This window comes from Hemitrygon akajei, chromosome 16, assembly GCF_048418815.1.
Source record: "Hemitrygon akajei chromosome 16, sHemAka1.3, whole genome shotgun sequence".
NCBI classification, from domain to species: Eukaryota; Metazoa; Chordata; class Chondrichthyes; order Myliobatiformes; family Dasyatidae; genus Hemitrygon; species Hemitrygon akajei.
Window position 1 is genome coordinate 20,307,368 of NC_133139.1, and position 13,850 is coordinate 20,321,217.

At 42.1% G+C, this 13,850-nt stretch overlaps 1 protein-coding gene across 2 annotated transcripts in view; it reads left to right on the forward strand.

The window, feature by feature from the left end:
• The first annotated feature begins 1,146 nt into the window (after nt 1–1,146).
• LOC140739808 (ephrin-A5-like) overlaps nt 1,147–13,850 on the forward strand; it is a 442,905-nt gene continuing 430,201 nt past the window's right edge. Inside the window, exon 1 of one of the 2 annotated variants that reach the window (XM_073068352.1) lies at nt 1,147–1,573. In XM_073068352.1, the coding sequence (XP_072924453.1) occupies nt 1,452–1,573 (122 nt within the window). In that variant the 5' untranslated portion in view covers nt 1,147–1,451. The remainder of the gene's footprint in view (nt 1,574–13,850) is intronic. The other variant, XM_073068353.1, reaches the window with a different exon arrangement.

Below are 13,850 nucleotides of genomic sequence, written 5' to 3' on the forward strand. Positions count from 1 at the left end.
ACAAGTTCGTTCAAAGAAGTTTAGGGAAGAAGGAAGGAAGATATTTAGAAAAGCGGGTCGTTGATACCAGCCTCCGATGGTAGAGTGAAATAATCTGGCAGGTTTAAGTAGCCAGAACGAAAGGAGAAGAGAAATTTCGAAAGGTGTTCGGGGTGATGGTGAGAGAGCTGTTTAGATGCGAATAAAGACACTGCCAGACTGGAAGCCGTGCACAGGAATAATGAGTGAGTCGGAGTGTGAGGTGAGCTACCGGCAGCAGAGGGGGCTTTTAAAAAAAAATCTATTGGCAGGTGCAAGGTGAGAAGCTGGCAGGATAAGCAGTGGAGTAGTCGACAGCCGAAGCTTTACGTTCACTTTTGCTCTGAGCTGCTTAATAACTGCTTGTGTGTAAGAGAGAGTGGTAATTAGCCAGTACAGAATAAAAAGTACAGGGTTCTCTTCTTTTTAATACAGCACCGTTTTATTTCCAAAATTGTATTCTTAATATGACTGGAAATAAATGAATTAAGACGTATTCACATCTCGTATTCCTTTTTTTTTTAGACATCTTCCACATTATTCAGCAATTCATGTGTGAAGAAAGCCATCCCATGGTTGATTCCCCCTCTGTCGCTTGTGCGCTGTTGTAAATGTATGTGTTCTCCCCTTAGAGAGGCGCTGCTTCGGAAACATGTAGAAAGATAATTCCCCTGTAAGGATTCGTGCACAATTATCCTGACCCAAAAAAAAAGCTGAAAACACAATCCCACGAACAGCTGACTTGGGGAGGGAATCGGTTTCAAGTTAATATAAAGTCACGAGAATTTAAATATGAAGCACTAATTTGTTTCGAGTGCTCGGAAGGTCTTTGGAATTTAAAAAAAAAGGCAAACTAATATGTTTGCAGCTTTGGGGTACCATTAATTTTTTTTAAAAAGTGTCTGCGATTTCTGTTAATCGCCTCTACATGATAATCACAGACTACGAAAATTATACTTAAAAGTATGCTCACAGTCGCAAGCAGAACGTTACAACATTGGAGGTAATGTAACAACTGGCGGCTCGGGCGCTTTTATTGATACCATTGAACCAGCTCCCATTGTGACATCATCGGCCAAGACCTTCTCCCATTGGCACCCGACTTCCTCGCCTGCTGTCGCTCAAAGGAGCGGTCCGGCCCCAACAGGGCCAGACCCTGCCCTCTCCGATTACTGATTGGGTATGACTGCGGGGCCCCGGAGGCAAGTGCCCGGCGACTGGCTGAAGATGCCTTCATTCATAATTTCCCTCCTCGCCTGCGCTGCACCGCCCCCTCTCGTCAGCAGGGTAGGTTGCGCAAGTGTAGTAGGGGTTGGATTCACTCTTAAAAAAAAAGCTGCTCCTGTTGAAAGTTGTGGTTCAGGCACCGTATGGAGGCGGCGGCTCGAGGCTTTGATTTGCAAGAGTTGTGTGTGTGAGCTCGGTGGACGGCGATGATGAACGTGGAGGTGGCTGTGCTGCTCTTCCTGGCCCTTTGGGTTTGTGTTTGGACGGAAGATTCTGGGAAAGTAGTTGCTGACCGCTACGCCGTGTACTGGAATAGCACCAATCCCAGGTAAGGCAATTTGCACATCAGAGGGGTGGAACGGGGAGCGTTTGTATTCCGGTATGCATGCTTCAGAAAGAACTGCACCATCCATTCCTCAAGATTCTTGTACACTGATTCACAGATCAATTGAGCACCGTTTCCTACCGAATTGTAATTTTGCACCGTTTGCATTCTGCTCTCCCAAATCTTTCAGAGCGAGTTGTCTTTATTTATGCAGTGCCCTTGCAATGATAAATTGCTCCTTGCTTTAAAAAAAAGAGACATATACATATAGTTCTTGATGCACACGCGCCCAGATTTATTGACCTGTTAATTTCAGATGTCTGAAACTGATTTGGAAGCAAGTCCCCCTCAAGGTCTGCGCCTTCGTTCGCTTCTACATAGGCACTCGCAAAACTTAGGGATCGCTCTGATCTCACCTTGGAAACGGGGGGCAGCGAGTACCCGCTGCAAAGCCATTGCGTCGAAACCTCTCTTTATCGTAACCTTTGGAAGCGAAAACGCCGTCATTTGGAGGTGCGCGGTCACGGAATGAAGCCAGTTCACTGGAAGCGTAGCATTTTTAAGGACACATTTGCAAGGAGATATTGCACTCAAGGGGGAGACTGACACGCGAAACGCGGCTGATCTGGACAGAGATTACACTGACACGATCCCTGTACGAGGGCGAATTTTATTCCTCGTCTAATCTGGCGATTCTTCTGATGGATGATTTTAGGATAGGAAATCTTTGCTCTGTCTTCAGATTTGTAACTTTTTCCTTCCAGTTGAGCTGAGAAGTTAGGGGTGGTGGTTGGGGGGGGGGGGGGTGGAGCGGGGGAGCAGAAAGGCATTCATCGTGGAGAAGTGGCTGTCTCTTCCGTTTAAACTTTTGTTACTAAGTGCTCTCCGCTTTCTCGATCCCTTTTGCCACATCCCCACTCCCATTGGTCGGCATTCCTGCTTTAATGGGAGTGTGTGTTTGTGTGTGTGTGTGTGTGTGTGGGGGGGGGGGGGGGGGGTGGTTGGAGATGACAAGCTTTAGGAGCACGCGTTCGTTCCTGGGAGCTTATGCTGGGGTAGAGTGGTGAGTGTTATCAGTGAGCCTAAAGTGCTGTGCGATCTGATAACATGTTTTCTCAGAAACTCCCCGACCATATAGCAGCCCCCCACCCCAGATTAGCGTAGTAAATTGATTTTTTTAATGCCAATTTCTTAAAATCGGTACTCTACGGTTTGCTGCCGTCCATAATTCTGCCGGGAGTATGGATGGACCGCCGCCTGTATCTGTTAAACGGGATAAACCACACACACCCACCGCGTGCGTGCTCAATCTTTCAAAGTCATTGTTTGCAGTTTAGCCGCTGAGATTTTTTTTCAAGCATCGCGCAGCCCTTACAGGTTAATATTGTAGAAAGGTGTTTTATTTTTGTAAGTAGAACGATACGGGTGAGTAAAGGGTATCTTTTTTTTTTGTGACGGAGTTCCAGTGTTTTACCGTGTGCTAGAGCGGTGGTGTAGGTTAAGTATAAGCGCGGTGTTTAAAACAATTTCCCATAAATTTCCCAGGACCTGTCGATAAACACGGCAAGGAATTTCTAAACTCAGCAATCAAGCCTGTTGCTCAGAATAGAGTCCGATCTTACCGCATTATCTGAAACGACACCTGCAAAGAAAATAAAAAAAATCCCTGTGAAATAGTCATTGGAATTCGGGGACAAGGGCTCACAATGGACCGTGCTCCTTTCCGCATTCAGATTCACACTTTGCACAAAAGAACATACCCAGTAGTTCAGTTGGCATCTTGCTCAGTTCATTACAAACTCGCAATTTGCGCCCGAAGCAGTCAGCCATAGAAATTAGTTTTAGACTCCAGGCGAAGGGATCTGGGTTCCAACAGGATAGGCGGTGTTCGGTACCTGCCAAGCATTTAAATGCACTGCAATAGCAGGACTTCTGTGCGATTCGCGAACTTCGAGGGGAGAAATAATCGTTTTCTCTCTTTCTCTGCCTCTATGTCCGTCACCTCAGTTTAAGCGACAAGGCTTAAACTCGGAGTGAAGCCAATCTCACCTGACTCGTCTTCAGGAAGTTTTGAGGGGTCTCCGTGTCTGCATTACACTCAAACTTTTGCGTGCGTGTTTCTTTTCAGTTTGTCGGTCTCTCTCCCCACACAGCTGGTCAGCGTACACACAATTCCATTCCCTCCTTAAAAAGCAAAGGAAAATAAATCCAAACATTGCGACGGTAACTAAGCACTCGATTCGGTTTAGCAGCGCGGTTCTCTTCGGTGGGTATGCGGTATATTTGGGTAATGGGACAACCTCTTGTTAGCACGCAGTAAATCAAAATCGGCGGGTTTAAAATCAGCTCGGGTGAGCAGCGTATTAACGGGTTACATCTGATCATTCAACAAGTCGTGGGCAGATTTACTGGCCATCGGTTGAACTCTTAAAAGCGAAAATACGCGTATCAACATCTGTGCATTTTTGATCTTTTCCTCCAAGAGTAGTTGTTTGGCAGATGTAAAGTGATTCTTTGGCAGAATTCACCGTGCAGAATATTTTCACTTTAAAAAAAAATTTACTGCGCAGCAAATTTTCTTTGGGAAAAAAATCGAACTTTTCCTATAAAAGATGGGTAAAGGACAAGTAAGACGGAAGCCAAGCGTTGCCCAGACTCTGGGTTAATGAAGGAAGCATTCACACTTATGTGTTGCTCACTCCACTGTTACATTTTCAGGGCTTATACGACATTGTTCTGTGAGTGCCCTTTGCCTGATATCTTAACTCCATTCTGATTTATCCAACCTCCGCGTTCCTGATGATGCAATTAAAAAAATCAATAAATATGCTACTAATTTATGTTAATATCAAATTACAAATACGTCTCACTAATAATAGTCGGGCAGTCAGTAAATGGTAGAACTCTCGGTGTTACACGGACTAATTTGAATTTACAATGCAAATTACAGAGCTAGATGCGGCATAGTGATACACATCATTATAATAAATTGTTCCTATAAAATTGATAGCCTTGCTCACAGACAGTGGTAATGGGAGTTTTTAATGAAGCTGCCTGTACGTGGTTAATTTATACATGGATCCCATAACAACAGGTTCGTTGACATAAAACTGAGTTTGATGCTTTAGTTGTTTAGGTTTTTCCACTCTTACTGTACATAGAACAGGGGTGTCCAAGAGTGAGACGTGCTATATAAATCATGCAGGTACACATCTTTCTGCAGTGGGGCAGTGAACCTCAATAAGCATATCACCATCTATATTTACATAGATCTAAGCCCAATGAAAATAAAATCAGCTTGTTATCTTTATTCTCATCAATTCTTTATTAGAATCATTTCTAATTCCAAAATTATCCTATGTATTTTTTTTAAAAAACTATTATCTTTTCTGCTTTCACTCTTGGTACCAAGCAGTGGGACAGTTATCAGTAAAGACTTTTCAGTCAGACTTTTATTGCAAGCTTTGCCGCAGTCTTTTTATTTCTTTTAATAAAAAGCAAAGTGTTGGGGGAGGGCGCGTTCTGGCGGATGAAACAACATCTAATTTTTCATGGAAGAGACTGGACCACTAAACATCACTCTGAGGAAATCACACTGGAGAGGCCCTTAACAAGTACTTTTGAAATTTTATTTGTCATGGTTAATAGTGTGAAAGGGGGGCTTTAACAGGTAAATTGAGAAAGTCATACATTCGTCAGGTATGGACGTGTGATTACATCGCAGATGTTTGAACATTGGTTCCTTGGTTTTATTTTTATCAAAATTTCGTGAGTGAGGGCCAGAAATCTCTTCACTTCTGCTGTCGGTCAAGCAAGAAACTCAACTGACTGCAAGGCATTGCTTTTTAAACATGTCAGTGCATCTCAGACATTCTACCACATATGCATTGTGGGACAGCTCAGAAAGCACACTGATTTTAACCTAGTTAGGATAATAAACATGTTCTGGTCTCTTCACTTAACTGAGTTACAGTGGGATCTCATATCAGATCAGCTTGATACTCAAGCCACAGGTAAGAAGGATCTAATCACTTAAAGTAACTGAATTGGGAACTTACATGTGCTGAGAGTTTAGATAATTCTGTACTATATACAGAGAACTTTGGGCTATTGATAATGCTGTAAACAATTGTTTTAAAACACAGTATGAGTTCTTATACACACTCTTGCCTCCTTTACCTGTCATTTATTTTGTATGATAATTAGTTAATTCATTTTAACTGGAGCTCAGGAAAAGGGCTTGAGTCCTGAGGTTTTGCTTCATCTCAGTGGTTGATGTGTTCTTTACCTCAGATTCGGTTTTCTTTTGATATCCGAAATTGTAAAAAGAACTCTCCTTCCCAGTTTCCAATGCTTCATTTAAAACAGTTACATTCTTTATCAGAAGGAGTTGTAGGTTTCTTCCAGTCTTAGTGCGGAGACAAATTTCTAATTTCTTTCCTGGATGATGTGGCTCTTATTTTACAATTATCCCCTTCTCTTCTGAGTTTATCCAGCAGAGGAAATAATTTTCCTTTATGTCTGCTACTGAACCTGCTTAAACACCCATTAATCTCCTGTTTTCTTGTGAGAACATGGCAAGTTTACTGTAACCTGCTGTCATAATTAACTCTCTGAGACCCATTTTTGTATTGGTGAATCCACATTTTTAGGGCTAATAGATTCTTGTTGAGATGCAGGCAACAGCTATGAGGTTTCTTTTCATTCTCTGTGAGGAGAGACGCAGCCTCAAATATATTAATTCTTTTGTTTGCCAAATACAGTGTTATTAATGTTTAATATTTCTGATTGTAGCTAAATCCCTTGTAAGGCTGAGCTTTTTTTTTACTGTTATCAGTAGAGGGGAAAATGAGAAGGTGAAAATTTTAGAGGCGAGCGCATACTGACAATCCTAGATTCACCTGCTCTGAAAGAGAGAAAGGGAAAGAGGGTGTTTGTGTGACAGAGAGAGAGAGATAGAGAGTGAAAGAGAGAATCAGAATCAGGTTTAATATCACCAGCATATGCTGTGAAATTTCTTGTCTTTGCAGCAGCAGCACAATGCAATACATGATAATAAAAATGGAATTACAGTAATTATATATATATTAGCTAAATGAAATAATTAGTGAAAAAAATAGATATAAAAAGTAGTGAGGTAGTGTTCATGGATTGACTGTCCATTTAGAAATCGGATGGCAGAGGGGTTGAAGCTGTACCTGAGTCGTTGAGTGTGTGCTTTCAGGCTCCTGTACCTCCTTCCCGATGGAAGCAATGAGAGCAAGGTGTGACCTTGCACTCAGCGTCAGTAAGACCAAATAACTGATTGTGGACTTCAGAAAGGGTAAGGCAAGGTAACACACACCAGTCCTCATAGAGGGATCAGAAGTGGAAAGAGTGAGCAATTTCAAGTTCCTAGGTGTCAGTATCTCTGAGGAACTAACCGTCTTTTACCAAGTAAGAGTGAATGCCTCTTACTCAGTATATCCTGCACTCCATTGTGAATTATAGCTTGTAATCATTGAAAATCGCAGCTCCCTCTGTTTGAACAGAAACTGATTTCAATCACAAAAATGGATCAAGAAGTTTACTGCTGTAGTGAGGGCATTGCTAAAGCGTTCCATTATTATTACCCATGTTGCCCACAAAACACAGACTTTGCTTGCTCATTAATGATTCTTTCAAATGCAGAATGTATTTGAGAGTCTTGCTGACACATTTTTCGCAATAAAGGTTGTATATAGATTTAATTAAGACTCCTAGAATTATGAGAGGTTTGGATAGAGAAATTTGCAAGGACCTGTTTCCTTTATTGAGGTCAATAGTCTTGATTTAGAGTAGCATAAGTAGAGGAGAGTTGAAGAACAAATAATATATCTCCTTCTATAAGGTGTTGAGAGGCTGTAATTCACCACTTGACAGGCTACAGAGAGAGAAGTATCCATTTTATTTTAATGAAATACTTGCATTTATATAGTGCATTTCACATCCCTATCTGAACATACCAAAGCACTTTTTCATCAGTGAAGTAAATTGTAGTATCATCACTTCATTGATCCAAAAGCACGTAGATTCATGCTTGAAATGCTGTAAATTTCACGACTACAAAGTGAGAGCAGGAAGATGTAGGGCAGGACTGGGTGCAGACCTGATGAAAAGAATGGCTCTCATCTTGGTATAAATTTCTTCGATTTTTTGTGAATAATTTCTGTTCCCAATTAGAACCAGTTTTCTTTTTGTTGGTTCAGATTTTGTTCCCTCCACTTCAAACACTATATCTTTAAAAATCTGGAGTATAATCAAAATAAACAAACCACACAGAGCTCCCCTAGGACTTGCTTATCTACATTTTGAGTGCCTCAGTGGGAATTTCCTTTTTGGTTTTACAATGATTGTTTCAGGAAATGAAGGATATTGCACCCATTTGTTGTGCTCTACCAGACTGACTTCACTTGCGTGAAAGGTTCGTGATTCACGAATTCCGTGGTCATATTTTGTGAGTAATTTTATGGTGCCTTTGTATGAGATCTCACCCACACACCACCAAGTGATTCCATTTGCCTTCCTTAGGCACTCTTGGGTTGAACTAGACTGTTCATGAGCCCAGTGACTCATTTGACTGACCCCCGAGGCAAAATTCAAACCCCTTTCCGTCAGAGATACCTGCCTACCTCCTCTGTGATGTCAGCCCCACCACAGTGCAACCTAATCCCTCACTTGTCTAATGGTCATCCCATCAGCCTCCCTCCCGTCAGTCAGGATTCTGCTGCCTGTGTCCAGACCCATGTTAAGTGCTGTTCTTCCTCGTGTGCACTGATTTGCATTGATTTCTCTTCAACCAACAGTTTCAAATTTGCATCATTGCATTTCTATCATTCATTTCACCTCCCAAACCTTTTCAAAACCTATCATCCTCTGAGATCTCCACTAGATCTGGTCTCTTGCATTTCTCTGCATAGCTTTTGCTCCTCCATTATAATTGTTCCTTCAACTCGAGGCTACATTCTCCCCAAACCTTTTTTTGTCTTTTTCTCTTTATCTTCCATTCTGATTTTAGATGCTCCTTAAACATTGCAATTTGATTGTGCCCTTTTATGTTTTGATCATGATTTTGCCCACCTTTGCTGTGAATGTCATTTTTATTTCTACCTTCCAGTGAGTCACCTTGAAACAATTAAAGCACATTATGGATGTTGCATGCACGTAAGTGGTTGCTGTGATTGAGATATTCTGATTTATTGCACATTTGTTAAAATTATTTGAGCAATAAAATAGGTCAGGTACTATTTTAAAATGAAAATTTATAAAAATATGTATATTGGGAGTAATTGGAAAAAGGTTAAACCCACCCCCACCCCCTCTTCCTGCTGTGATGGGGCTTCTGAACCTTTCCTGTGACTGTCGATGCATGGTGTGCTTATTGAAGCAGCACCTTCAACAGTGTCAGTGTTCTGTGCAGAAAGTTTAACACGTGAGGGGGACTGTGTGTGTAATTTTCACACTTGTCTTTGTTAATTTTACTGATGTGAAATAACTGTGTCAGTGCCGGTGAACTAGTGATGCAAAAAATACCTTGTCGCAGCTTCTACCACTCCCGCCTGGTTTGAACTTTTCACTGGAAAGTGGAATCGAGCCAGATTTACGGCGAACCAGCCGATATCCGTGTAATTCGGCCTTTTTGGCTGCGACTGGTCGGTGGTTTTAACATTACAGAATAGAACCCCATCGGGGTATAGTGGAAAGATGTTCTGAATTGTGGTTTGCAGAGGAAAGGGCAGGAAAAGAACATGACTGTGGAATTTTCCTGCCTCAGTTATATCCTTCAGTGCCATATAATCAAAATGGAAGTTGATGAGCTCAGTTAGTGTGATGCTGTAGCTCCAATGAGTACCAAATTGTTCATTACAGGTAAATGCATACCTTACCCAAGCGTAGAATTCTCATCTGTCATTCAACCTCTGAACTGCATAAAATTCTATAAGTTTAACAGTCATATCTTGATTTGAACAAGACAGGTCCCTCCAATTAAAAAGTCTTCAATCATTAGCATAAAGACACAGTTTCTCTGTTGGCATCTTGGACCCAATGGCGATTTACCATATGGACTACAGGGTTCCGTTGAACATTCTAGTGAATTTTTTTTTGTTTTGAACGAATCTAGCGGAAATGCTCGATTAGCGGCAGAGGCAGGGGCTGATGTGTTATTGTTCTGCTCAGTGCGAACAGATGAATTAATGACTTAAACAGTCGGCAGAACGAGTGTTAGGGGCCTGGATGATTTTAGCAGACACTTCAGCACTCCGCAGCACATTAGAGATTAATGTGGGTGTGTAAAATGTTCATGGGAGCACTCTATCTGTTGTTTTGTCTTCTCTGGGGTTTTGTTAGGGTGTTGCGATTGCCAATTTCATAAATTTCAGGCTGTAATAATTTGTGCGCTGGGACTGCGTTTCACAGCACAGCCCAGCAGGATCTAAGCACAGCCCTCAAACTTGTTCTGTTGGTCATTTGGATCATCTGTATCTTAACTTCATTTTTTATTGCCATTGACTCCGCGATATCAATGCTAACAATATTGAGCTGTATACTTGTGCAACCCCACTCCACCACTCTCAGTGTGTTCGAGAGTTAAGACTTTCCCACTCTCTCCTTTGTGAAGAAAAGTGATCTGAATGGCCCCGTTCCTACTACATTAAGATGCATCCTGGAGGCCTTGAGATCATTTACATAAATCCAGAACCTTTCTTTTAATGTGTGAGTAAGATCTCCTTCTCTCTAAATCACTGCTTCCAATAAGAGAGCTTTCGGAGAGAGCGTGCTGGGCTGCACACTGTTGGGGTCAAATCCTGGTTTGTTGTCTGTCAGTGGCAGGGTGGAGGAGGGCAGAAGCTGTTTCCAACAACAGGTTAAATGGATCACTCAATAAGCAGTCTCAGTTTTGGAGCAAGTTTTCCTGTAGTGTATTAGCACCAGACTGTAAGATGGCTGCAGAGGGTTTTCTAGACATTCTGACTTTTAAAGTAAGCCAGCTGTACCTTCCACAGAATACAAAGGAGCTCTCCTGAATATCATTAATCCTCTCTTCTGGGCACACATGAGGTGGAAGGGTACCTGGTTTCTGTTGCTCCATGCCAGCTATCATTACAGCGATGCAACAGATAGACTGGCTATAACAAAGGGGGAACATTGTGTATCATATACTGTGAATGCAAAGGTCTCCAACCCACAGGTTATTGCTGCTGTCGATCTGTCTGATTGGGACATATAGTTGTCATTGGCTGTCAGGTAAAGTTTATTCCACTGGTGTAGGGTAATGGATCAATACCGTACTTTGCAGTTATCAGTCAGTTTTATTCTGAAGCTTTTTAGTTGTGGTACAGACTGTCAAATGTGTGTATTCATGTCTGTCTGAATGCACTGTTCTTTTACCTCCTGCTTTGGAGCATGCAGCTGAAAAATGCTAGCACCATTTACTGCTCCATTGGGAGGAGGAAATAAAGCTGGACGGAGCGGGGGCTGGATAGGGGGTGAACAGTGCTATTGGTTCGTCTTGTAGTTCGAGGATATTTACTCGTGACCCACCCCCGTATCAGAATCGGGTTTATCATTGCTGACATTTGTCACGGAATTTGTTGTTTTGTGCCCCCCCAGTACGTGAAATACATAAAACGTTCTCTAAACTATGATAAGAAATATAAAAAATAAGTAGTGCGGGAAATAGTGAGGTGAGTTTCATGGGTTCATTGTCTGTTTAGTGGAGAGGAAGAAGCTGTTCCTGAGACGTTGAGAGGGTGTCTTCAGGCTCCTGTAGCTCATCTCTGATGGCAGTGATGAGAAGAGGGCACATCCTGGGTAGTATGGATCCTTAATGATTAACGCCGCCTTTCCGAGGCATCTCCTTTTGAAGAATGTGGGGAGCTTAGCGCCCGCGATGGAGCTGGCTGAGTTTACAAAGGAGATGACTAAGAGTGAACACATATTACGAGGCTCCCGAGAGCAAATGACTTTAATTGTTCCAGAAACTGCTGGACTTTCGGATAAGCAAAATTTTGATCTTTGTTTTACACGTTCCCAGGAGAAGTCAGTATTTGTTGTCCGTCCCCAAGTACCTTTTGAGAAGGTATTAGTGAACCATCCTCCTGAATCTTTTTTGTTCTCCTGTTGCAGGTACCCACTGTGCATTCGGGGAGGTAGTGCCAGGAATTTAACACAGTGGCAATGAAAGGACATTTCGTGTCAGATAGTGTGTGATTTGGAGGGGTAACATTTGGATGGTGATGTTCCCATATATCGATTGACCTTGACCTATTAGATCGTAGAGATTGGCAGCTTGTGAGGCGCTATCACTACCGTCTTGGTGAGAGGTTGCTCTCTATAACCACAGTACATAATTTAAACCTAATGTTAGCTTTTCATACCTTTTCAAATTGTGGTCACCTACAGATAATTAAGAAATGAACAATTCCTCTTCTTTCAATCCATTTTCCAGTGGGGATTTCAATAATGTGAAATTGTAGCATATGTTTTTTTTCTAGTTCATGTCTATGTGAGGGATATTCAGCAAGAGAACTATGAGTTTTGCCTTCCACGCTTGGGATTGATTTGGAAGAGACCATTTTGAGCTGTTTAACTGTAGTATTAGGAGATGGTGATTGCAGTAGGTCCAAATTAACGAATTAAGCATGTTGACCTGTGTGATTATATTCTTTGCTATGTATCGGTACCAACAGATTAAGTATGCTTCATCATACTCCTGTGGCTTGAGAAAGTATTTAACTTTTTTGTTTCTAATATTATCTTTATTCCTGAAGGCAAAAACAGTGCAAACGAAAACCTCTAAATTCCTGTTAAGTACATTATATAGTGTAAATCTTAAAGAAAGAGAAAAAAAACACCATTGCCATCCTAGGGGTGATACCCCTATCTTTGTTTGAGAGGCTACCCTACCAAACCCCCGGCCTTCCACATTTGGTAGTAGAAGGAACCTATACTGTGGTCTGTCCCCACAGGGCCTTAGCATTGGCTGCACTGAGCTTCAGTGCCCCTCTCCAGCAGATGCTATTCCTATCAGTGCATTTCTCCCTCGGTACAGCACAAAAAGTCACAGGAAACCTGTGCTCTGTTTTTGACTCAAACCTATCACCTCCTGACCGCTGTAGAGAAAGCTGTTCATGGAGTCATGGGTAACAGAGTGTGGGAGAATGGGGGAAAAGGAAGGACATTAGATGTCCTGCCAAAGGTGAAAAATATTGATAGGCCACAGCAGGAAACATAGTGAATTTTAAAATGCACTGCTTTTGCCCAGTGTAGAGACAATGCTGCACATATCCGAGATGTTAGAAATGGGAGAAGGTGCGGAAGAAGCACTGTGGATATCTCTTTTCCCCTCCCTGCCCCCACTACTGACAACCTTGTGACAAAGTAACTTATATCCTCCAGGAAAAATGCATTCAATCTCTAATTAAAGATGGATTAGACCACATCAGGTTACTAATACTGCATAATAAAAAAAATTTAAGCACTCCTGAAAACTCACCATCCTCTCAGAGTCACTGGGTCACTCCTTGATGCCCCTGATTAGGGCTTTGTCCCTCTTCTACCATTTTATCATCTCCATTTACCAGACCCAGGTCAAACCCTGTAAAGGTTGCAGTGGTTTATAATCATCTTGCTGTGGAGTCATATGGCTCCACACAGTTTAAGAGCTTACCTTTGAAATCGCAGGGTTTTACTTAAAATTGTACTGGAGATGTGGGCAATACTTTTAATTTACGCTGTCATTTGCTACACATGGTTGAGATGGAGATGATGTAGGGGTAAGAAGAGGCTTTAAATGGTGAAGTCCTGCACTGCTGGTCTGACCTTGAATCTGACCCTTAAAACGGGTAGAGTACAGAAGGCTTCGTTCTCTGAAATGTTTGAGAGAATCATTTTGGATTTCTGAGGCGCATTTAGAAGGTGTTTTTTTTTCTCTCACTGCTTTGCTTCCGCTGTTGGTCCCTAAATTAGTAAGTATTCTGCATTTATAGTCTGTCACTGGAGGATGTGGACGTGCTCCTCCCTGGGCCGCAGCGCTCATTTCAGAAGCTGCACACCATTGTACCTGCTCTGACAAAGCATCTGTGGCCTGAAATGTTAACTGCACCCCCCCACCCCATATCTCTTCCTACAAGTGTTGCCTGACCTGCTGAGCGCTCCAACCTTTTCTGTTTTTGTTTCAGACTTCCAGCATCTGCATTTAAAAGATTTAAATTTTTAAGTGCAGGTGCTGGAAATCCATTGTTTGCTCACTGTTCCGTGA